The sequence below is a fragment of the Cyprinodon tularosa genome, unplaced genomic scaffold, assembly GCF_016077235.1.
Source record: "Cyprinodon tularosa strain WSP-4 unplaced genomic scaffold, ASM1607723v1 ctg69, whole genome shotgun sequence".
Lineage (NCBI taxonomy): Eukaryota > Metazoa > Chordata > Actinopteri > Cyprinodontiformes > Cyprinodontidae > Cyprinodon > Cyprinodon tularosa.
The window spans coordinates 2,566,636-2,590,207 of record NW_024039440.1 but is presented as its reverse complement, the minus strand read 5'-3'; the positions used below and the strand labels follow the sequence as shown (position 1 = coordinate 2,590,207).

The window sequence follows — 23,572 nt, the reverse complement described above, 5'->3', positions numbered from 1 at the left end:
TGTGATGTGGAGGCTGCAGCTCCTCAGACTGGAAGAAAGTGAGAAGAGAATCAGACTGCTGAACTGTTGGGGGGGGGGAGATTTAAAAAAACTCCAATTTAAGTCACAGACTCGGCATCACACTGATAACACCAAACCAAACTGGTGCATATTTGCACCATATACATCTGTCTTGAAATGCCCTGAACCTCCATATCAATGCGTTTTTGCGTTGATAACTAAAACTGTTTACAGTTGATCTCTGCTGCACTTTCTGGGATAGAAATGTTAATTTCACTGCCAAGCTTCTGCTTATTCTCTGTCCAAAAGCTGTTCAAAACGAAATTTACTCTGTGTATACAAAATGACAATGAAAGTTGTCTAAGAAAACAACAAAAAGTTTAAAACCACTCATGTGCAACCTAACAAACATGTATAAATTGTTTTTCTCTTGAGGCGGCAGGGATTTTTCAAAGGGGGAGGTGTAGCTTTTTTTTCCACTGATAATTTGACATGTTTGTTGTGAGACATGGAGTCATGTAGGTGAATGACTGTTGGGTGTTTGCTTTAGCCCTTAAAATGTTGCCTTGTTGCAAATGGTATTGTATTTGTAATTTGTCGGTTTTTCCCCTTTTGCACCTGCTGTTGAAGGACCATTTGCATATGCCATCAAACTGAACACACACACGTCTTTTATGTTGTCATTAGACCGGTTCAAACTTGTCTGAAGATTTTTAGTTTCCCAGGAAACTCATCCAGTCTTGGTGAGAGGGCTGGAATAAATGCATAAAAGAAGGAAAGGATGGCTTGGATTTGCATGTGCAAACCTGTGTTTATCCTAACCCTCTTCAGATACCAGGGAATTGGTTTTCTGTGTGAGCTTGTCAACATGCTTTACTACATTGTTTGTCTTTCAACAAATTTGATAAGATAAATAGTCCTATCGGTAAATAGAGAAGTACTGTCCTGATTGCTTTGGTCAATTTGCTTCATTACCATGTTGGGCCCTAATTTTGACATTTTATACTTCAACTTTGCAATCATGTTTTGCCACTTTCTTCCACCTTTATAGTTTTTGTTTGGTGCCCATGTATGTACTTTCTGTAAGCAATGTATTGTTTTCTTAATAGGGTAAACCTTTTAATGAAATGATCTGAAGGAAATATTGAAAACTAATCCAACCTCATGTGGAATGATTTTTAAATGACAATACATGCTTGCTTGGATATTTGATGTAATGTTTCGCCGTTGCTTTTGGCTCTAATAGTGTGGCATTATAAACCAGAAATGAACATGGTCCACTCTGAAAGACCTATGACATTTCCTTAAAGCTGAGTAGATTGTAATAAAACACTTCCTCTGTTATTAAAGCAGGAGCAAATTATCCCTGTAGCAGTTTTAATTTTGTTCACGCAAATTGTTTTTTTCATGGAGGCTCCTTGTTACCCCACAAAGTCTGTTACAGGACCACCAAACATACAATAAAGCAAAAGGCCAAAGTTGGTTAGCAACTAATTCCTCTGTCAAATCTGGCCATGTGCTGAGGAGACAGTCCTGCCGTTCGTTCTGGGTTAGTTGGAACGTGGATGCAACAGAAGTAGATTATCACCCAACCCATTGATTTAGTTTGTTTTTGAAGAAAAAAATTAAATCTTGATCTCTCTTTGAACCAATATAAACCTTTCAGATGCTTTAAGGCATTAATCTTTTACTGCAATGTTTTTGAAAGTAAAGGATGTTGACCTTTGGTATAAAGGTTCTCTGCAGCTTACCCTTCCCATGGCTCTCGGGTCAGAAAAAGTTCTCTAATCTGGAACTGCTGAAGCATTTCCTCTTTCACAGACAGTTTTTGCCTGGCTCTGATTGTGATTGAAGGAAATGAGGCAGCAGAAAAGGATGACAAAGGCTTTTTCAAAGAGCTTTCATGCATCCTCTTGTTTCTTCACCAAACTTCCAACACATTCTGACTGAAGTTATGAGGGTTGCTTCCCTTGCTGAGGAAAGCTTTAATCTGCTGTTGACTTTTCATTTTTAAGTGTTTCATGAAAGAAAGTAGATGGCATGACGGACAAGACAAAACACATCCAACATATTTGGGTTAAACCTAATTAACTTTTGGTTAAATTGAAGCTTGTCTAATAAGTGTCTGTACACGAGCTTGTTTTCAGACCCACACTTTCCACACCCTTGATAATTGTCACATCTTTGCACCTACCGTAGTCACAGGTGCCACAGTCGTCTTGGGGGGGGGGCGATGGGTTAGTATGACAGTAAATGTTGGACGATGCAAGATTGCATTGGTTTGGGTGTGGTAAATGTTACTTAACACCATATTCACTGGGTTGTGCTTTGCTGATTAACTTCTGGTTAGACATCAGGCTGATAAATGGATTAATCTAGAGTAATTACATTTAGCTCTTGGGCAATTTTCCTGCTGGCATGGAGCTAATTAAAGAAGTACAAACTGTTTCACCCTACATCTTCCAGGTGACATATCCACATCTCAGTGCCGCTCTTTATAATTAGGGTTATATTGTGCTTTCTTGGTGTGTTTGATGTAGTGCAACACAGACCTAAAAGAGACATTTTATGGAAGAAAGAAACTTAAAGAACGGGAGCATAAAACACCCAGGCATAAGTGTTTTGTTAATAAGTGTCCTTGTCAGTAAAAGTTTAATATAGAGCCAGGTGCGGATCTAGAAAAATATTTATGGGGTGGCAAGAGGGGGGCAGGAATTTTTTAGGGGTGGCAACATATGGCATTTGTTTACACTGAATTTAATCACTGTTATCACAGTTTGGTGAGAATAGTATGTACAGTACTAGTGTTTCATGTGAAACAGTTCATATTAATAATGCATCGTACAATGTGATCTCACTTAATAGGAGATAGAAGAATGATAACACTACTTCTAGAGGGGCCTTATGACAGGAAAGGTATTAAGGTAACCACAGGTGCTGAGTCACAGATGTGTGAGATTGACTGTCAGAGAGGCAGCATTTGCACAAGAAGAAACGATAGAAAGAAAAAGTTACCTATCAGAGATCTATGGACTGAGCTGTACTAAAGTGAGCATTACTACACAGTAGAAATAAATGGGTCAAGGCACCCGAAGAAGGTACTGGACATCTATGTAATGTTTACTCTGAACACAGATTTACCCCATTTTTTCCTCAGTAACTTGACATACAGCATTTAAGGCAACATGAAAGGGACATTTCATGCATGTAAATATGCTGCAGATAGAGCTGTATATGGAGGACCAACTCCGCCATATTTAAAAATAAATACAGAAATAAATAAATGCTCAATAAATAAATAAGCATACAATTAATTGCCACCAAAAATACAATCAACAAATAAATGTAATTAGAAAGTATATTATAATGGCAGGCAGAAATGTTAAAAGGGCAGGCAGAAAGAAATAGCGGCGAAGAAATAACTAGGGTAAAAAAATACAAAGGAAGAATAAAACAGACAAAAATATGATAACATGCACATAAATACTTAAAAATATAAGTAATTAAAAAATGAAGTTGAAGATAATAAATGGCAAAAAAATAAATAAGGTAAATATTAAAAAGGCAAAGAAATAAAGAAGCCAAGTAAAAGAGTTATATACCTTTATGACTAGCTGTATAATTTAATTTCTACTTACATTTATTTGTTGTTTGTATTTTTGGTGGCAATTAATTGTATGCTTATTTATTTATTAAGCATTTATTTATTTCTGTATTTATTTTTAAATATGGCAGAGTTGGTCCTCCATACTGCTGTATCAACAAATCAACAAAAAGGCGGGTTCTGTATGTTACATCAAAATCTCCACAAATCTGAAAAGAAGCAACATAAAAATACATTTTGCTTGTGAGTAGGTTCATACGGGTAATTTCTGGATAGTTTCTTATTATATATACAAAAAAAGAAACAACAACACTGCTTCATATTAAGCAGGATTTACACCAGTATCACATTTTTAACTTTTAACACTTTTGGTTTTATTAAAGGAAATATCAGATTTTCTCAGGTGCCAAAACAAAATGTAACAGCTCTGTAAAGGCTCACCAGAGAGCAGAACATAAAGTTGACATGACTATAACAGCTGAATGCAGCGATTTCCATGTTGCTCAGCAAAACGCTTCACAACTTTATTTAGATCCAATGCCTTTGTGCGTTTTGATTTGAGTACAACCAAACTTGATAGTCTCTTTTCTGTCATAGTTGACCGCAAATATGTCTTTCTGAGCCTGAAACGTCAGGCCTAACTAACATCATAGATAGAGAAATAACGTTCTGCAACCTGATTTTTATCATCTCAAAATCAGCATTGCAGCTATGCTAGCAACATTGTGCTTTCATTATGATTTCATTTCTCGATAGATAGTTAATCAATTTTTACCTGTTTCATCCCGTTTCTCCTCTCCCCATCACCCCTGGCTCCCTCGCCTTGCCCCATTCGGTTTTCAAAACAATCAGTCTCATTCGCTCTTGCGTCATCTCGTGCTGCAGTCCGGCATTGGAAATTAGCGGTCGTAATTCTCAAATGATCCATAATTTATAAGCCTCGCCACCCCTACCGCCAACTGGGGTGGCAGCTGGGGTGGCAAGGCTGTCATTTAGGGTGGCATTTGCCACCCTATGCCACCCCAGTAAATCCGCCTATGCATAGAGCTAGTCCTAATCCAGTATTGCATTTAAATTCTCCTGTCTTGTGTTTTTCAAGAATGGAATAAAGGTAAAGCTATCACTACCTAATGCTGGCTTGGTATAGTGTTCATATACACAATAAGCCCAGCATAAAAGAACACAATTGTTGAAGAAATTGGTTTATTAGAATAATATTGCTAATAAGTGGTGACTTTGTAGCAAATCTGTGACCAGCAGTTTTCTGATGTCATATTTTCAACGCAGCTTGTTACTGTTGAAACTGCATCCTAGCAGGTACTACAAATAACAGTTCCATGTTAAAAAGTACTAATTGATAAGTTTAAAAAGTGAGTCGAGTCATAAAATGCAAAGAGATGTTGCTACAGGATAATGGCCATGGAAATTTTAGATGCAGAGTGCCTACCTTAAAGCAATCTCCTCCAAAGCTGGGCTCATAATGGCACATAATACATTTACTTCAACAGAAGTTACGCAGAGCAGAGAGATGGTGCTTTTTGAGAGCTTCTTACTCAATTTTGACATAATGCTATATGATTAAGTATTGTGAGCTCAGGATCCACTATAGTGCCTGGTATTGTGGCAACCTTTTTCTCGCGATGATGGAAATGCTTGCTAGATTGTGGAGAGAAAAGGAGAAAGGCCCAAGGAGCATGGTTTATATCATTCCAGTATCTAGGTTGAAGGACAGTAAGGATGTAGACACTCAGTAAACTGTTTCAGAGAATGATATACAATTAATTTGCTTTTCTTGATGTTCTGTTGGTAGAGCCTTCACTTTCAGTACCAATCAGTCTTTCTTTATCCTGCAAAGTTGGAGACCCTCAATGCTGCGTGTTATAGTCAAAATACTAGAAAAATCGAACAGGGTGCATTGCTCTGCATTTTGTACCTTGTGTTATTGCATGGTGGAAAAACGATCACTCTATTCTCTTTAGCTCACACTCCATGGCTAAGTCGATAAGGGCTTTGTGGTTCTGCCATTGTGAGTCAGATTCATTATAGGCCTTGGGTCGGGCCCACCTTCCTCAGAGCAGTTTTGGTAATAACAGGAAGTACGGCCACTGCTGCTCATGGTAATTAGCAGCTGTTCAGAACGCTAGACAGCCTGATTATAGCAGTGGCAGCGGACAAACACATGAACCGCTGAACTGCAAATCTCATGTCACAAAGCTGCGTGAGCAGAATAAAAGCTTCAAGAAACGCGCATTAAGATGCCTCAGGGAAATTTTTATCATCATGTGCACATTCATGATGCGCCATTTGTGTTTACACCAGCAAGTGTTGTGTTGCCCTAGCAGCTGCAGAGCAGGCTCCATCACGTCTGAAGAATGAGGTAAAGTTTTTATAACACAAGTCCCTTAAGCTTACTGGTGTGCTGATGCTGTTCTTACACACTGAGTGGGTTACATGCAGCTGGTATCTCCTCCCAGTACTTAGCAGAACCACAAACAGTCAAAGGGTGTAATAAAGCTGCACTTTTTATGTCTTTTTTTTTTTTTTTTCATTATTATGAAAAGCCTTGTAAGGACAACATGGAGAACAACTCCTGTGACAACATGCTGGCTTTCACAGCAGAACCAAATTGGTTCTGCTCTACTTAGGCATTTTAGGGCCGTGTTTTTTACCATTACAGCTTTACAACACTGTTTTCTTTTGTGTTTGCATTTAAAGTATAGTTTAATGAACACCCCAGTTATTTTTTTGTAAGGTTTTTTTTTTTTTTATGGATGTAACATAAAAGGAATAGATTAAGAAGACTTGGTAACTTTTGGTCCAGACATGCACCGCCTGGCTGGGCTATCGACGCGCTCTGCATTGTAATTGTGGTATTCAGTAGATGATTGCTCATCTAAACCTTTTTCCTTTTCACTGTTCTTGAACACATTGATGGAAGCTCATCACCGTCTCAGTTGTCATTGGAAACGGGGCCTCTGAAACAAGGTTGTAATTTAATTCAGGCCTTAGTGACAGAGACATGGTGCTTTTCAAAACTGTGCATGTTTTGTATCAAACTGCCAGGCATGTTGATGTCAAGATGGGTTTGTTGCAACACCCAGGCTTTATCATCACTGTTGGTTCTGTTTCCCTACAGGAGCATTTGGAACCAGTGGGATGTTAGCTGTGGCTGAGACAGCAGGAGTGCCTGAAGGAGCATGGTGAAACACCAACCCCTCCAAGTCTATGAGCGCCAGCTGTGCTTGTCATGCATCACTGGGATCTATGGGTGCAGGTGGAAACGTTATCAGAGGTCACATGATGACACCACCAAGGTTTGTTTATTTACTTCAAAGTATGCCACCTTTAACTTGGAAGAATAAGCCACCTCTTCTAGCACTGCTTTTTTTGGGGGGGGGGGTTTGTAGATGGTTTGTAGAGAGCATTTTCTTTATTGCCATGTTCTGGAATCTAAGTATTTATGCTAGACTGACATTACAATAAACATAGCATGGAAAAACTGTACTTGATTGTCACCATGTGCATAAAACACTCAATGCATCAGTGGTTCTAGATACTGACCGGTTCTGATGTAAGCTGGTGCAAGGAAAATGTTTTCCCCTGTTTAATGAACCCACAGGTGATATAAGATGGCATATTATGTTTTTATATTTTACAAACATATTGCCTTATTCCCACGTGCCAAGAACATGTCAAATGTTTTTCTTTATTTGTAAAACAAAGGATGTGAAACAATTTTGGGGCAGCATCCTCAGAGGGACACGAACCCTGAAGACCACAAAAAACAACGCAGGCAGGACTCGACCTGGGATAGCCTAGCTTCAGCAGCCGTCCCCGTCCTCACCTCAGTGTATATTTGGTCATCTACCAAACGTGACACCATGGGAGATAAGTCTATGAAGCTAATGTAGCCTGAACCTTTGCCTTTTAAACCTTTTTCCTGAAATAAATACAAATATCATCAAAGAGAAACTCCAATCTTACAAGCTACAAATAATGCCATGCACTTTATTTACGATTAGTCTACAAAATCCAAGGGGAGGGCCTCATCCACCATATGACTGAAGTTAAGGTAAAGCCTATGAATAATAATTGTTTGGATGAAAATGAGGGGTCTTGATTGATATTTTTTTTTTTTTTTTTTTTTTTTTTTTTTTTTATGCGACACGTCGTAAATCAGAGTATGTTGTGAGCATTTTTTGTTTGTAATATTTAAAAATAACCTAAGAAAAATGGTGTACCTTTTTAAAAGCAAACTTATAATATTTAAAAACGTATGTTTGTGTAGAAGGTGTTTTGCACGAACAATCAGGTTTATGAAAGTTAAAGTGCTAATCCACGTTAATAAGGCACATTATGCTTCTTGCTCAGATCTTCTTTCAATCCTTTAATTATTCATATCCTAATATCGTTCTCAATAGATTTAAATAAAATTATCTCATCTTGAAACTTAAATTAAATAAATTAGGGGAAAAATTTCTTCCCCAGCTGCTTTTTGTATCCTGGAACCAGTTTTCTTCCAGGGTTTCTCTCCATATAGCTCCCTCTCTTTTAGTCGGCTACGACCAGCTTCCCCGTCTCTGCTAAAGACGAGCATTCCCACAGGATCATTTGTCCAACACCATGTTTCACAATGAAAATAAAGTATCCTGGGTTGTGTTGGTCTGTTTTTTTGGACTTTTTTGACCAGGCCACCTTCTTCCTACATGACTTTTAACCGAACACAGTGGGTTCTTATGTTTTTTTTGTTTTTTTTTGTATGTATCACATACAGAAAGGCTGACAGAAGCTCCTAGTATCTAGGTATGTGTAATTTAGCTTCTCAAAGAACAAGAAAACAGTTGCCTCTTTTGCAGACTTTGAAATTTGTAACATATTTACTCTACCAAGTCACTATTTCTGAAATATAACCAACCTTACTGTATCATGCATTCATCTTATAGTATTATGTTTACCTATGGTATACTTATGTTCTTTGTGTGAGAAGTACATTGTTTGAAGGATTGCTTGCATTGTTGCTGTAATGGCGAGTGTCTGGAGAATGGTAGGAACGAGGTGAAGTTGTAGCTGCTTTCCAATGATTATCTCTGAAGATAATTAGGAGCTGTGCACACCCTCAGTTGTGCGCATTTTCTCCCATAGAGCTGGAAATGAATGAGCCCTGATTATCTTGTTGTGTCAGGAGGTTTTTTCACAATAGTTAGACAGCTGGCTTGTATGAGAAAGAAGGCTGTTAAGTGATATAGTTGTTTGTTTTTATTATGGCTTCTATTGAATGTTGTGTTTTACTGTGTTGACAAATCTTTGGGACTTTGCCATTAAGATTTAATGTGTTACGTCAATGTATATCTGTAGGTTTTTTTTTTTTTTGTTTGTTTGTTACAAACTAGCCGGAGACGACTTGCTAGTCAAAATATTTTGCTATGATTTTTACATGTTAAAAATGTAAAGCAAGCTTAACTCTATAGATTATATTAAGGATTGCTTATGAAATCTGCCCGAGCTCTTGTTCACCAATGCCTCTCTAGCACGATGCACCCCCAGTCTCCTCGTGTGCTACCTGCTACATTGGTAGGTTTCAGGCTCTGGTCCCAAACACTCCCATACTGGCTTGGTGCTTTAACTTGTCATAGTAAGGATTTTAGATTTCGCATCAACACCACTTCTTGGTAGTGTGTAATTTCTTGCCTGCTAGTATGTCCGGCTCCATTCCGTTAGGTTTCTTTGCTCACAAACAGAAAGAGTTTGCATGATGTGTATGCATCTGTATCGATTTAAAAACTCCACCCTGTTATAAAGAGAAATGAGGAATAGCAGCGGAAAACCTTTGATAAACAACTTTTCTGCCATGTTGGCTTTAGTTTTTCTCAGCTGCCAATCTTTTGTCTCCTAGAAAACCACATTCCACCCATCCTCAGTCTGTCAGTTCACTGGCTGCCTCCTTAGCATTCAACCATGCAGCCTGATTTCCATTTACAGCCATCTGTCACCTTCTGCCTCCAAAGGTTGTCCTTATATTCATTCAAAATTCATAAAAAAATGGGTTAGAGAATCATGAGGCAAAAACCAGAATGCATTTTCTGTAACAAAACGTAAGCCTAACAATGTAGCTACACCTCTTCTTAGCTTCACGTGTATTGTGTTCCACCTAAGCGCTAGTTTGGGTCAAATATATCCTCCCCGTTAGTGAACACACGCTACATTTCTTCTTTTAGAAACTGGCTTACCCGTTCACTGTGTTTGTGTGTTCTGAAACTTGAGTCAATTGATTTGGCCTGACTTTTCCCTTAAAGGAGAAGTTCGGTTTTTTACACTTTAAGCCCATTTTCTGTAGTGTCCAGGATGAAATCGAATGAAGGACACCAACATTTTGACAATTGCTCCTGTCTCTGCTTTTTGGCTCATTTAGAATCACCCCCTGGCTGCTTTAGAATGGCTAGCATAGAGCATGTCCGATAATGTCCTTAAAACAACCTTAAACGTTCTTTTTTTAAAACATGCTACTCACCGTGTCGTCAGCGCTGTTCAATGACGTTGCAAAAAAAGTTTCGTGAAGAAAAAACGTTCCTGTAGTGTTTTATTTAGCATTTTGTAAATCCCATTGAGTTCTGTAGGAATAGTCAATATTCCGCTGCCACCGGAAACGGAAATGGGGCCTGTTTACACAGTTGTAGTCTTTTCGCTTCACTCTGTGTACTCCGACGTCGAGGTGCTAACGTCTCTGTTAAACACTTTAAAAAACTCTGAAAATGGAATACGAAAGGTGGATTCTTGATTCTCGACGTCGGAGTACACAGAGTGAAGCGAAAAGACTACAACTGTGTAAACAGGCCCCATTTCCGTTTCCGGTGGCAGCGGAATATTGACTATTCCTACAGAACTCAATGGGATTTACAAAATGCTAAATAAAACACTACAGGAACGTTTTTTCTTCACGAAACTTTTTTTGGAACGTCATTGAACAGCGCTGACGACACGGTGAGTAGCATATTTTAAAAAAAGAACGTTTAAGGTTGTTTTAAGGACATTATCGGACATGCTCTATGCTAGCCATTCTAAAGCAGCCAGGGGTTGATTCTAAATGAGCCAAAAAGCAGAGACAGGAGCAATTGTCAAAATTTTGGTGTCCTTCATTCGATTTCATCCTGGACACTACAGAAAATGGGCTTAAAGTGTAAAAAACCGAGCTTCTCCTTTAAGAAACACACACAGGTTATGTCAGTGCAACAACTCTACGCATGGAAGAGGTGTATGTGGGGGTGTGTGTGCACTCAGACAGTGGATTGGATTATTTATTTATACCCACATACCATTCACTAGAACTACAGAAACCTTAACCATGAACATTAGTCATGTCAGATGGTAAACAAGCAACTCTACCAATGAAGTTGATGAACTAAAGTAGATAAAAAATTATGCATAAAGGGGCACAGGCAGGTTTGGTTCTGTAGCTTTTTCGGTTAGCCTGATAAAAATGTATCCATTTTTCCTACTTCCTCTATGGTTGAAACTGGACACCGCTTGGATCTTTTTCCTATCCTGTGTGGATAAGTGCTGCGTTGGCATTGTTTGTCCACTGTGCTCATCCTCTGCACAGGCCTGGTGCTGTTTGACAGCGCCCGTCTGCTAGATTGCGAGGAACAAAATCAGTCTGTACAAGCAAAGTGCGATCTGTTTCCTTCTACTAGATAAACAAGACCTTTTTTTCCTCAGTGTTTGCATGCCCTGCAGTAAACTAATGGGTTTCATTTTAGAATCATTAAAAACACAAGTTATGAGCTTTACCTTGTTTTTATGGATTTCAATAAGTTACTAAAAAGGATAAATAAACTGTTACTCGGTGATTCAAGATTAAAGAGGAATAAGAAAACATGGATTTCTTTTACTGTTAATAGTGGAAATATCCTCTGGTTTTAGAGTGGCTGGCCAACAAAGCTTGGTCTTGCTGCTGTGAATGGGATCTTGGCCGAAGCTGAGGTGATGTCATACAGGAGAGATTATTTAAGCATCCCTGTAAGTAAACTGTGACCAATCAAGGAGATGTATCATGTAGGTGTAACATTACCTGATCGAATCCCAGAGGCGTGAGAACTACTGTAAGACTCTCATGTTATAAAAGCTGATGGACTCATTCATAATCTATCAGCAGACCGTACAATACCTCTCTTCTTTTTTTATTTCTGTTCAGTATAGTGAGCTATTTAGACCAACCAGGTGTCAGCAGCGCTGCTTTTCTCTGTGTCTAAGGTGCATTGTAGGGAGACGGCTCACGTCACGCACTGCAAAACGATCTGGCCTCTCAGTAATAATTGAGAGAATTTCCATTTAGCCTGGCTTTACCATTCAATCGCACACAGGCAGCAAAAATAGCAGCAACGTTATGTGGTGGGCAGTGATCCTCTGGTTTCTATCAGATTGAGATTTGCAATCAACTTTTACTCATTTGCTTACAATATTGAAAATGCAAAATCATTTTCATTTGTTCGCTGTAGCAGACTTGTATGTAGTAGTACAATGAAAACAGCATATAAAGGTGGAGAAGTTAAAATAAAACATTGTTTTTTTTCTTCCTTTACTGGCATCTCTAGTTTGTCGCTTTGGTGTCAGTTTGATCTTTAATTTCTAAGCTTCATGGTTTAGCCCTCTCTAGATTACTGATGATAAAATGTGAATTCCTGTTTTACTGCAGTTTTGTGGGATCCAGGTTCTGTTGAGATTAGGGTGACCAAACGTCTGTATTTCCCGGAACATGTCCGTATTTCACGTCCTGTCCCGGATGTCCCGGATTTTTTTTAGAAAGTGAGGAAATGTCCTGTTTTTTAAATTACCTTCATTGGACCATTAAATTTACAGGCACTAGGGCACTGCACACGGCGCTGCGTGTGACGTAATCCCTGAGCTGCGTCAGTGCGGGCAGCCCTGTTCTTAATCAGAAGATAGATAGCGTGGCTGTCAGTACGCCAACAACATGCCAAAGCGCAAATGTATGTTTACCGACGATTTACAAAAGAGTTTCCCCGCTTTCAGACCGGGTCGAGACAAATGGAAGGCCTTGTGTACATACACTATATTGCCAAAAGTATTTGCTCACCCATCCAAATTATTGGAATCAGGTGTTCCAATCACTTCCATGGCCACAGGTGTATAAATTCAAGCACCTAGGCATGCAGACTGTTTTTACAAACATTTGTGAAAGAATGGGTCGCTCTCAGGAGCTCAGTGAATTCCAGCGTGGAACTGTGATAGGATGCCACCTGTGCAACAAATCCAGTCGTGAAATTTCCTCGCTCCTAAATATTCCACAGTCAACTGTCAGCTGTATTATAAGAAAATGGAAGTGTTTGGGAACGACAGCAACTCAGCCACGAAGTGGTAGGCCACGTAAACTGACGGAGCGGGGTCAGCGGATGCTGACGCGCATAGTGCGAAGAGGTCGCCAACTTTCTGCAGAGTCAATCACTACAGACCTCCAAACTTCATGTGGCCTTCAGATTAGCTCAAGAACAGTGCGCAGAGAGCTTCATGGAATGGGTTTCCATGGTCGAGCAGCTGCATCCAAGCCATACATCACCAAGTGCAATGCAAAGCGTCGGATGCGGTGGTGTAAAGCACGCCGCCACTGGACTCTAGAGCAGTGGAGACGCGTTCTCTGGAGTGACGAATCGCGCTTCTCCATCTGGCAATCTGATGGACGGGTCTGGGTTTGGCGGTTGCCAGGAGAACGGTACTTGTCTGACTGCATTGTGCCAAGTGTAAAGTTTGGTGGAGGGGGGATTATGGTGTGGGGTTGTTTTTCAGGAGCTGGGCTTGGCCCCTTAGTTCCAGTGAAAGGAACTCTGAATGCTTCAGCATACCAAGACATTTTGGACAATTCCATGCTCCCAACTTTGTGGGAACAGTTTGGAGCTGGCCCCTTCCTCTTCCAACATGACTGTGCACCAGTGCACAAAGCAAGGTCCATAAAGACATGGATGACAGAGTCTGGTGTGGATGAACTTGACTGGCCTGCACAGAGTCCTGACCTCAACCCGATAGAACACCTTTGGGATGAATTAGAGCGGAGACTGAGAGCCAGGCCTTCTCGTCCAACATCAGTGTGCGACCTCACAAATGCGCTTCTGGAAGAATGGTCAAAAATTCCCATAAACACACTCCTAAACCTTGTGGACAGCCTTCCCAGAAGAGTTGAAGCTGTTCTAGCTGCAAAGGGTGGACCGACGTCATATTGAACCCTATGGATTAGGAACGGGATGTCACTTAAGCTCATATGTGAGTCAAGGCAGGTGAGCAAATACTTTTGGCAATATAGTGTATGTCTCGGTGTCCAATGGAGGTGCAAGGGATCTGAAAAGCCACCTGGACACCGAAAGTAAAGATAGTCTATTGATATGTTTGTTCGTTTTTGGTACATTTTGAGTTATTTTTGCTACAAAAGAGGTATTTTTTGTTAATTAGCGCATTTGTTAATTTATTTTTTCCAATAGCCTACAGAACAGACATTATTTCTTTCATTGCTGAGGCTGAGTTATTGGGAGGTACAAACTGAAACTTGTTTTAAAATGCCCACACTGACGCAGCTCAGGAATTACAGTACGTCACACGCAGCGCCGTGTGCAGTGCCCTAGTACCTGTAAATTGAATGGTCCAATGAAGGTAATTTAAAAAACAGGAATTTTCCTCACTTTCTAAAAAAAACCCGGGACGTCCGGGACAGGACTTGAAATACGGACATGTCCCGGGAAATACAGACGTTTGGTCACCCTAATCTAAACTGAACCTGGATCCCACAAAACTGCAGTAAAACATGAATGCACATTTTATCATCAGTAATCTAGTGAGGTAAAATAGTCTTTCCGTCTTATCTGCTTATCCGGGCATCTTGTTGTCTGGAATGTGGCCTAAATTTGTGATAAACCTTCCATTACATGTGGCCTTTTGGTTAAAAAAGTGAAAGTGAAGTTTGGTATGGACACTTTTTTTGTTGTCGTTGGTGGTTATTTTTTTAGGATATGAAAGTTTTTGAGGCTGATCACATTTTGTTTCTATGCAGCTGAACTCCTGTCTTGCAGGACAGCTTTGAAAAAAGCCTGCGATTTATCTGGATATGCACAGGAATCTGACAAGTGGCTGATGTGTTAAGTCCAGAGAAGATGGAGATAAAGAAAGGCATGTGAGGTTCTTCTTTACAGAGATCATCTGCCTGTATTGGTCCTAGGCTGGAGATTAAAATCCAAGGACACCCCACAATGTTTGCATGTTGATAGAGGCCAAGAAAAGCCACCACGCTTTAGTTAATTTCCTGTACAGCAGCAGAATGTAATCTGTAACAAGAGATCAGAGAGAACAGGGATGGTTTGCAGATTTATTTCAGAATCCTGAATGTCTTCTCGTTGTTGACCTAACCCTCTTTGCATGTGACACAATGTTATAGCCTTTAACTAGAAATAGTGCTGGGATGTGATTAAAATTTTAATCGATTACAGGATCTGTAATTAATTTACTGCAGTTAATCTAGTTTTAATCAAAAAACATATTGGTAAGAGAAACAACCTTTTCATTCTCAAACCTTTTTTTCTCAATTATTGAATACATAATCAATTATTGAATACATATAAGCACAAATGTATGCATTTGTTTTTATCCAACTATTTCATGCATGGGATTGGTTGAAAAGGTTATATTTTAGCTTTTGTTAGAAATCCTGATATTTTTTGTAGTTTCTTTTAAAAACTACTTCTATAGAAGTAGGTGAAAAATACATGAACATTGGTTATAGCACAATTCTTTCCAGTACATATGGCACAAAACATATCTAGCAATAAGGCATACAATTTTGGCTGTAAACGGATGATAAAGTTTTATTTCTAATACTGAAAGAACTTTGACAGTTCAGCTCTGCATAAATCATTGCTTGGTTCTAGTATCTTCCTAACAACCGTCACTATTCAGATGGCAGTTGTTATGGCGACTAAGGACGCACTTCTGCCGGAGCTAATATGTACATACAGGTTTGAGGTTTTTGAAACTTGGAATCCCCCCAGTGAACCAACGCCTGTGATGCCGCTTGTGCATCAGATTTATGGCTGTACAAGAAATGGGAACTTTAGTATGCATGTATATAAGAAAATCAAAAGCATTCATATCGCCAGGGCAACCTCAGTTAGTATTGCTGACAATTATCTGCAAGTCTTAAGTGGAAAACAAGCTGATTAATCCATTAATTCTTGCTGTTAAAAATTATATAAACTGCAAAGACGGCGTGTGCATTCCCCCAATGCAAGTTATTAAATTCACTGAGGACCAAGGAACATTTGGCAAACACTGGTCTCTGAAGGGGGCAAGTTATTATTGACATAACTGTTGCAAATTTTTTAAACACATCTAAAGTTTTTTGTGATTTAAAGGCAAAAAACACACACTGCAAAAACTGATCCAAATAAGAGTATGTTCCTTAAAATAATTGTATTTGCCCTTTATTTGAGCAGACAAATACAATGATCTGCTTATAATTCTGTCCTTAAATTAGATAATTTGATTTTTAACAATTTTAGTAAGATTAGTCTTTTTTCCTATTTTCTAGGTAACTTAACTACTTCCATTGGAAAAATGACTTGAATACCTGCTCTTACTGATTGACTTGGCTGAGTCTTTGAAAAAATAGTAATTATAAATGTATAAATTCTAGCAAGTTAGTTAAAGTAAATTAAGATACAGTAGGTTAAGCATACCCCTCTCTTGACTAACATAGAGCCTTTCTAATAATCTGGTGCAGGTTTAAGACATAGATTACCATAAGGTTGTTAACGGTTGCTTTTTGCATTTTTAGTCAGGTTGATGCTTTAGATCTATGCAGGATTTTACCATTTTATTTCCTTGCTTATCAACCTTTGGTAAAGTCTTTTCTAAAAGCAGGATTATAACCTAGTGCTTCATCTTCATATCTAACATTTAAACACAGCTCAGATCCTTCTGGCTTAAAAACTCCTGAGAGGAAAAAAGTTGTTCTTTGAGTTTCTATGTTGCTGCGGATGTGGAGCTCCAATCCAATAAGCTTCTTTAATAAATGCAATATTGCTCGCTTCTGAAACAATCTGCTGCACTGGACTTGGTCCCAAAAGACAAATAGATATTTTCAGACAGAAAGCCAAACAAAAGTAGGAATGCCATGTCAGTTTATTGGAATCTTGGTCCTTGTGTGTTGTTGCCGTTCATGGTGGCTATAAAGCATCACTTTGTCAGATGAGCTTCATAAAAAAGCTCAATGTTGTCCCACTACTAAAGCAACCTCTGTCTTAATAAAAAATACTTTGTTAAAATAGAAATTTCCCCAGATGAAGCGTTTGGCTGGGATACCGTATGCTTTATTTTCTTCTTAACAGATTAACCCACTGGTGGAGACCTAGAGTTGTGTTCGTTTGTTTTTAAGCAAACACAGCACCTGACTCTTACTAAATTATTAAAACTGCATTTTATTAGATTATTCAGTCAGACTATCTGTTCTGAGAGCTTCTTTACGGGAATAACCATGTTTGCTTCCTATCAATACTTTACAATAAGTTTTGCCCAAATAACAAGGATGGACTCCTTCGGTTTGCATACAGTACAGTAACTTTCCAACATTTCCTGCCTTTAAAGGAAGAGAGGTGTTTGGCAGTGTGCAGAAACAGAAGGGGAGGGGCATTAAGAAACAACCAGCTACCTTGATTAAATTATAAGCTTTTTTTTTTTCTAGATGGCATACTTTCACAGTAGTAACGGTCCAACCATACTGCTCATCAATCATTCTAATATAATTATCAGGGTTATTAAGTCATTAAAAGTCATTCAATAATTATTTTTAAAATTAAAGCCTGAATTGGCATTAAAATTCATTAAATGTGATTATTTTGGCATTTAAAATGCTTTATTTAGAAAAAAAATGTTTATAAAAAAATTTCTTAAATGGTATATATATTTGTAAATGTAACGCGATTTATTTGCGCGGAACTGTTTCCTGCTGATCGTCAAGCCGTATGTTCAGAAAAGAAGTTCAAAGCGGAGAAAAAGCTATAGAATGGGGGGGAAATGCTAATTTCAACAAAACTGGCTGAAAATCGAGGAATTGCAGCCTGCCGACAGTAAAGATTGAGAAGGAATTTGCTGTGTATATATGAGTCATGGGTACTTGTTACATTAAAATTATTTTTAAGAGCTTTAAAAGAGCATTAAAAAGCATTAAATTAAAGTTTCTCATTCCTGTATAAACCCTGATTATTTTCTATATTGTTTCTGTAGCTTTCAAATTGAAGTGCAAAAATCTATAAGCTTCTAAACTTCCTTATCTGCAGTGTTAACAAGTACCACATCAGCAAAACCATAATGCATTTGATGCAGTCATGAATAATAGATTTCAAATGTGGTGCACTCATATTATCTTAATACTTTGGGTTTATAGATAGGTATTTTTGGATATTTTAAACTTTTCAGTTGTAAAAGAAACCTAGTCTAGAATAGATGATTGCAGTCTCCAAATTATTTGAAAATAACCTTTCATTACCTTGATACATTTAATCTTATAATTTTTGTATAACAATCAGAACCATAGTTTATATTATGGTCGGAATATACTTCTTTTTATAATATATTGTTGCTCTGACAGTGCCATGTATTTGTTCCAGTAATGGAATAAAGAGCCATTCATGCAGAAAGTTGATGTGAAATAACTGAGGCAGATCAAATCATGTCAGCCTGCCTAGGCTTTACCGCTGAGTGTGGGAGAAAAAAAAAATTTAAAGAACAAGAGGTTTTTTTACAGTTTAACAAAACGTGTCTGTTGTCATGCAGAAATAAAATGGGAATGATGAGAATACTATAAGTTTTTTGTTTTGTTTTTTTTAGTTCTTAGATCAGAGGCCTGAACTCAAAGGGTTTCCTTTGCTTCATCTAATGCAACACAGTTACTCTAAACCTATAAATTGATTTTATTTTTATATTTAACTTTCTATATTGATCAGACCCTAAATGAAGTTCCTAATTATAATCCACACGTTTCTGTTTTCCTAGTGTAGAAATATGTTTGGACATGTAGGGCAGTTTCTATAATTCTCCAAATTAGAAAGAAAGAACATAGCATTCAAGTTTGATATGAGATTGTTCATTTTAACGAGTCTGGAAACATTTCGAGCTTGCCCATATTTACCGTCAGAGTAACTGGTAAATTTTTTTTTACAATGGGGACTGTGGAGAACAGTGAAGATTGATGAGAATACAGGTTTAGCTCACCTCAGGACTCTGCAAGCAGGAGGAGGAGGTAGCAAGGGGCCTTTAATATGCTCAGCAGTAAATGGTAACATCTTGGCTCATCAATTTTTCTCAACAAATATTGATTTTAAAGCTTTAACATTTTTATTTATTTTTTTTATTTTTTTTGTAGTAGTAGCAGTAGTAACTGTGTCAATAATTGAAGGCTGGTTTTGGTTAGACCCCAAATCCCTAAAATAAAAGGGTTTTACTATAGATCAGAGTGTTTTGGGCCATCTGTATTGACTGAAGCATCATAGATTTCCCAGGTGTCCTCTATCTTTATCCAGAGGAAATCATGTGCTTGGAGGGTTGAAAGGGAGAACAATGTCCTCTCTGGGAACAAGGTCGCCTGTCCAGTTGTGATTAAGGATCATGGAAACTGGTGCTGATGTAGAGGGAGGCTGTCACCGACAGTCTTGTAGTCTCACTGTGACAAAAACTGGACTGTTTCTTTTAGTAAGAGGGCCTTTATTTTAAGCAATGTCTTTCTGATTGCAGATTTTTTTTTTCTTGTCTTTTAGGTATGATAAATAACTGCTAAAAAAAACTCAATCTAGATTGGACATTTAAGTTTTGCAATTTAAACATTAAGAAATAATTTTTAAAAATCAAAGAAACCACAGTAACAATGGGGAGCAATTGGAGGGAGCATCAATGCATGCACCCCACTTGATCTCAAGAAATGGCTGCTGAATGCACTAATGAATTGGTGAATGCATGCAAATATATACTAGTAAGGATATGAGGAATATTCATAGGAGGACCATATTGTGGTTTAAATTCTAAGAAATGTAATCCTGTTTCTTACAAACTCCCCTCCTATTTCCCTTTTTGTATAAAACATTGTGCCGTTGGACCACAAACATTCTTTCATTACCTCATTTAAAAGCTGAAGTGAGAGGCAGGCCTTGATCACTTTTATTTCCCGATTTAGGTAAACAATCAAATAAAAACCCTAATAATCCCTCATTCAACGTGCAGAAACACACACACACACACATACATTTTGGGTTTAATACCGAATAAAAGCAGGCCAGACAGGCTGTGTTACCTGGGTGTTACTTCAGCTGTCTGAGGATATAAGGATCAGATCCTCAGCACTCAGCAGAGCTCTGCCCATATGGTTGGCCTGCTTAACTGAGTGACTTTATCTTGACACTGCAGTCAGAGCTGCCCATAAACATTGAATCGGATAAGATTATGAATTCATTTGGGGGATTGTGCATGCTCCAAAGGAAATGACAGGCTTTTTTTTTTTTTTTTGTTCCCCTTGTATGAAAAAGGGGTCAAAAGATTAGCAAGTTATAAACATCATGTATTTAATGTAAATAAAAATGCCCGCATGCACGTGTCTTCTCAAGTTTGGCCCCTATGTTGAATTCTTTCTGTTTATATCCAAAGATGAGGCAAAAGAGGACGTTTTCCAATGTCCACAGTGCAACAGTGATAAGGACAGCAATAAGTTGGGGCAGTGTGTGAGGTTATTAAAAGTTTTTCTTTTAATAATGAGCAGAGTGTAGAAGGGAATACTCTCAGCATAGGTCTGTTATCAGACTGACTTTATGTTCTAATCAAAATAGCAATTAACTTCAAGTGTTGCATATTCCTCTGTAAAGTTTAAGCTGCATATCTCATTAGGATGAATATACCCAATGTCGCATATGTGTCGCAAACTGAAGATCCACCAATCAGAGATTTTTGTGCTGGATCTCCAGTCGAAGCAAATTGTTCAGTTCTGACCTGCAAAGCTGCTTCAAGAACTATATATGAAGAACTTTTTTTTCCCTATCCTGTGAATAGATCAAATCACTATAAAACACTATAGATCGGAGGTCTGCAACACCCGCAATGGTACTGCATCTGGGCGCGGTTTGGTTGATTAGACTTTTTTTATATTCCCTTCTGCAATTTTTTCCACTAATTGAAATGTCTTTAAATACACATTAACGTGAATTCAACACACTCTAGTAAACAGATAAATGGAGGCAGAAGATGTCTTTCAGTCATCAATGCATACATTCAGTGACACACAGGAGCTCTTTCAAGCTGGGCACCGTTTCCTTAACAACACCTGTCCCATCAACCAGAAATCTGAATCAGACATACTTTAATAATCTCGGGGTGAAATTACTTTTGTTACATTATTCCATATGTAAAAGAGTGACTAACAGACCAGTTTGCTATAACACAATTTCATACAATATATATAATTAGGGGGTCCCTGCTCCATCTCGCCATCAATTTGGGGGTCCTTGGCCTGGAAAACGTTGAAGACCCCTGCTATAGATGTATCCATACAAATAAAACCCAAATAAGCTAAATTACAGAGGTCCTTATTTACTGCTCAACAGGACAGATTACAGGTGCTGGTCATAAAATTAGAATATCATGAAAAAGTAGATTGATTTCAGTAATTCCATTTAAAAAGTGAAACTTGTATATTATATTCATACATTACATACAAACTCATATATTTCAGATGTTTATTTTGTTTAATTTTGATGATTACAAATGACAACAAATGAAAATCTCAAATTCATCATATCAGAAAATTAGAATATTACTGAAGACCAATAAAAACAAAGGATTTATAGAAGTGTTGGCCAACTGAAAAGTATGAACATGAAAAGTATGAGCATGTACAGCACTCAGTATTTAGTTGGGCCTCCTTTGGCCTGTATTACTGCAGCAATGCGGCGTGGCATGGAGTCGATCAGTCTGTGGCACTGCTCAGGTGTTATGATAGCCCAGGTTGCTCTAATAGTGGCTTTTAGCTCTTCTGAATTGTTGGGTCTGGTGTATTGCATCTTCTTCTTCACAATACCCCATAGATTTTCTATGGGGTTAAGGTCAGGAGAGTTTGCTGGCCAATTAAGAACAGGGATACCATGGTCCTTCAACCAGGTACTGGTAGCTTTGGCACTGTGTGCAGGTGCCAAGTCCTGTTGGAAAATGAAATCTGCATCTCCAAAAAGTTGGTCAGCTGCAGGAAGCATGAAGTGCTCTAAAACTTCCTGGTATGTGGCTGCGTTGACCCTGGACCTCAGAAAACACAATGGACCAACACCAGCAGATGACATGGCACCCCAAACCATCACTGACTGTGGAAACTTTACACTGGACTTCAGGCAACGTGGATGAAGTGCCTCTCTTCTTTTCCTCCAGACTCCGGGACCTTGATTTCCAAAGGAAATGCAAAATTTACTTTCATCAGAGAACATGACTTTGGACCACTCACCAGCAGTCCAGTCCTGTTTCTCTTTAGCCCAGGCAAGACGCTTCTGACGCTGTCTGTGGTTCAAGAGTGGCTTGACACAAGGAATGCGACAGCAGAAACCCATGTCTTTCATACGTCTGTGTGTGGTGGTTCTTGAAGCACTCACTCCAGCTGCAGTCCACTCTTTGTGAATCTCCCCCACATTTTTGAATGGGTTTTGTTTCACAATCCTCTCCAGGGTGCGGTTATCTCTCTTGCTTGTACACTTTTTTTCGACCACATCTTTTCCTTCCCTTCGCCTCTCTATTAATGTGCTTGGACACTGAGCTCTGTGAACAGCCAGCCTCTTTAGCGATGACCTTTTGTGTCTTGCCCTCCTTGTGCAAGGTGTCGATGGTCGTCTTTTGGACAACTGTCAAGTCAGCAGTCTTCCCCATGATTGTGTAGCCTATAGAACTAGACTGAAAGACCATTTAAAGGCTTTTGCAGGTGGTTTGAGTTAATTAGCTGATTAGAGTGTGGCACCAGGGGCAATCAATTTTGAACCTTTTCACAATATTCTAATTTTCTGATATGATGAATTTGAGATTTTCATTTGTCATTTGTAATCATCAAAATTAAACAAAATAAACATCTGAAATATATGAGTTTGTATGTAATGTATGAATATAATATACAAGTTTCACTTTTTAAATGGAATTACTGAAATCAATCTACTTTTTCATGATATTCTAATTTTATGACCAGCACCTGTATATAGCTCACTAATGCTTGTAATGTGCTTTACGTTCAGGATATGCAATATCTTGACAGAATCTGTGAAAAAAACGGAGAACAGCTGTGTCCAATTTTGCCTTTAAGAGGAGAAAAAAAGCCTTCATAAATAATTATTTATATTCGGACCAAAGGCGACGTCACGCCGTGTGTGCGTGAGACAGCACCCCTGTTAGTCAGCTCTGCAGTTAACACTTTTTATTTTGTAATAAAGATAAATGCTGTCTCCAGTATCCTGCTTGAGGGATCAACATGGCTGACAGTACTAACAATAAATATAGGACAAAACTAAAAAGCCATTCCACTACATATCGCAAAAAGGATTTTATTCCATAACAAAATGACCTCCCTAATATTTTAATGTATATTACAACCAATGATTATAGCTTATGTCTCTGTCTGATGTTCGGGGTTTTATATATTTTTTATGTGTTCTGTTTTTAAAAGCAAATATTTCTAAAATGTTATTTGAGTAGTTTTATAAACATGCCAAAATAATTGTGATTTTGTTATCACAATTTGCTCTAGGCATTCCTACAAGTTTAGTCATAGTTTTTTTTTTTCTGTTTATGTTTATATGGAAATGAAATCATAGCGACTAAAATAAAAAAAAAATAAAAAAAAAGTCATAATAAAATCTTTGGCTATATCGTCAAGCCCTAACTAAACATCACATTCTGAGGTGTAGCTACAGC

At 38.3% G+C, this 23,572-nt stretch overlaps 1 protein-coding gene across 4 annotated transcripts in view; it reads left to right on the top strand.

Annotated features, from left to right (window-relative positions):
• The window catches only part of gdpd5b (glycerophosphodiester phosphodiesterase domain containing 5b), a 53,864-nt gene that overhangs the window by 8,783 nt on the left and 21,509 nt on the right, over positions 1-23,572 (top strand). For all 4 annotated transcript variants that reach the window (XM_038267994.1, XM_038267995.1, XM_038267997.1 and 1 more), the window contains exon 2: positions 6,741-6,918. In XM_038267994.1, coding sequence (XP_038123922.1) covers positions 6,802-6,918 — 117 coding nt within the window. In that variant the 5' untranslated portion in view covers positions 6,741-6,801. The remainder of the gene's footprint in view (positions 1-6,740; positions 6,919-23,572) is intronic.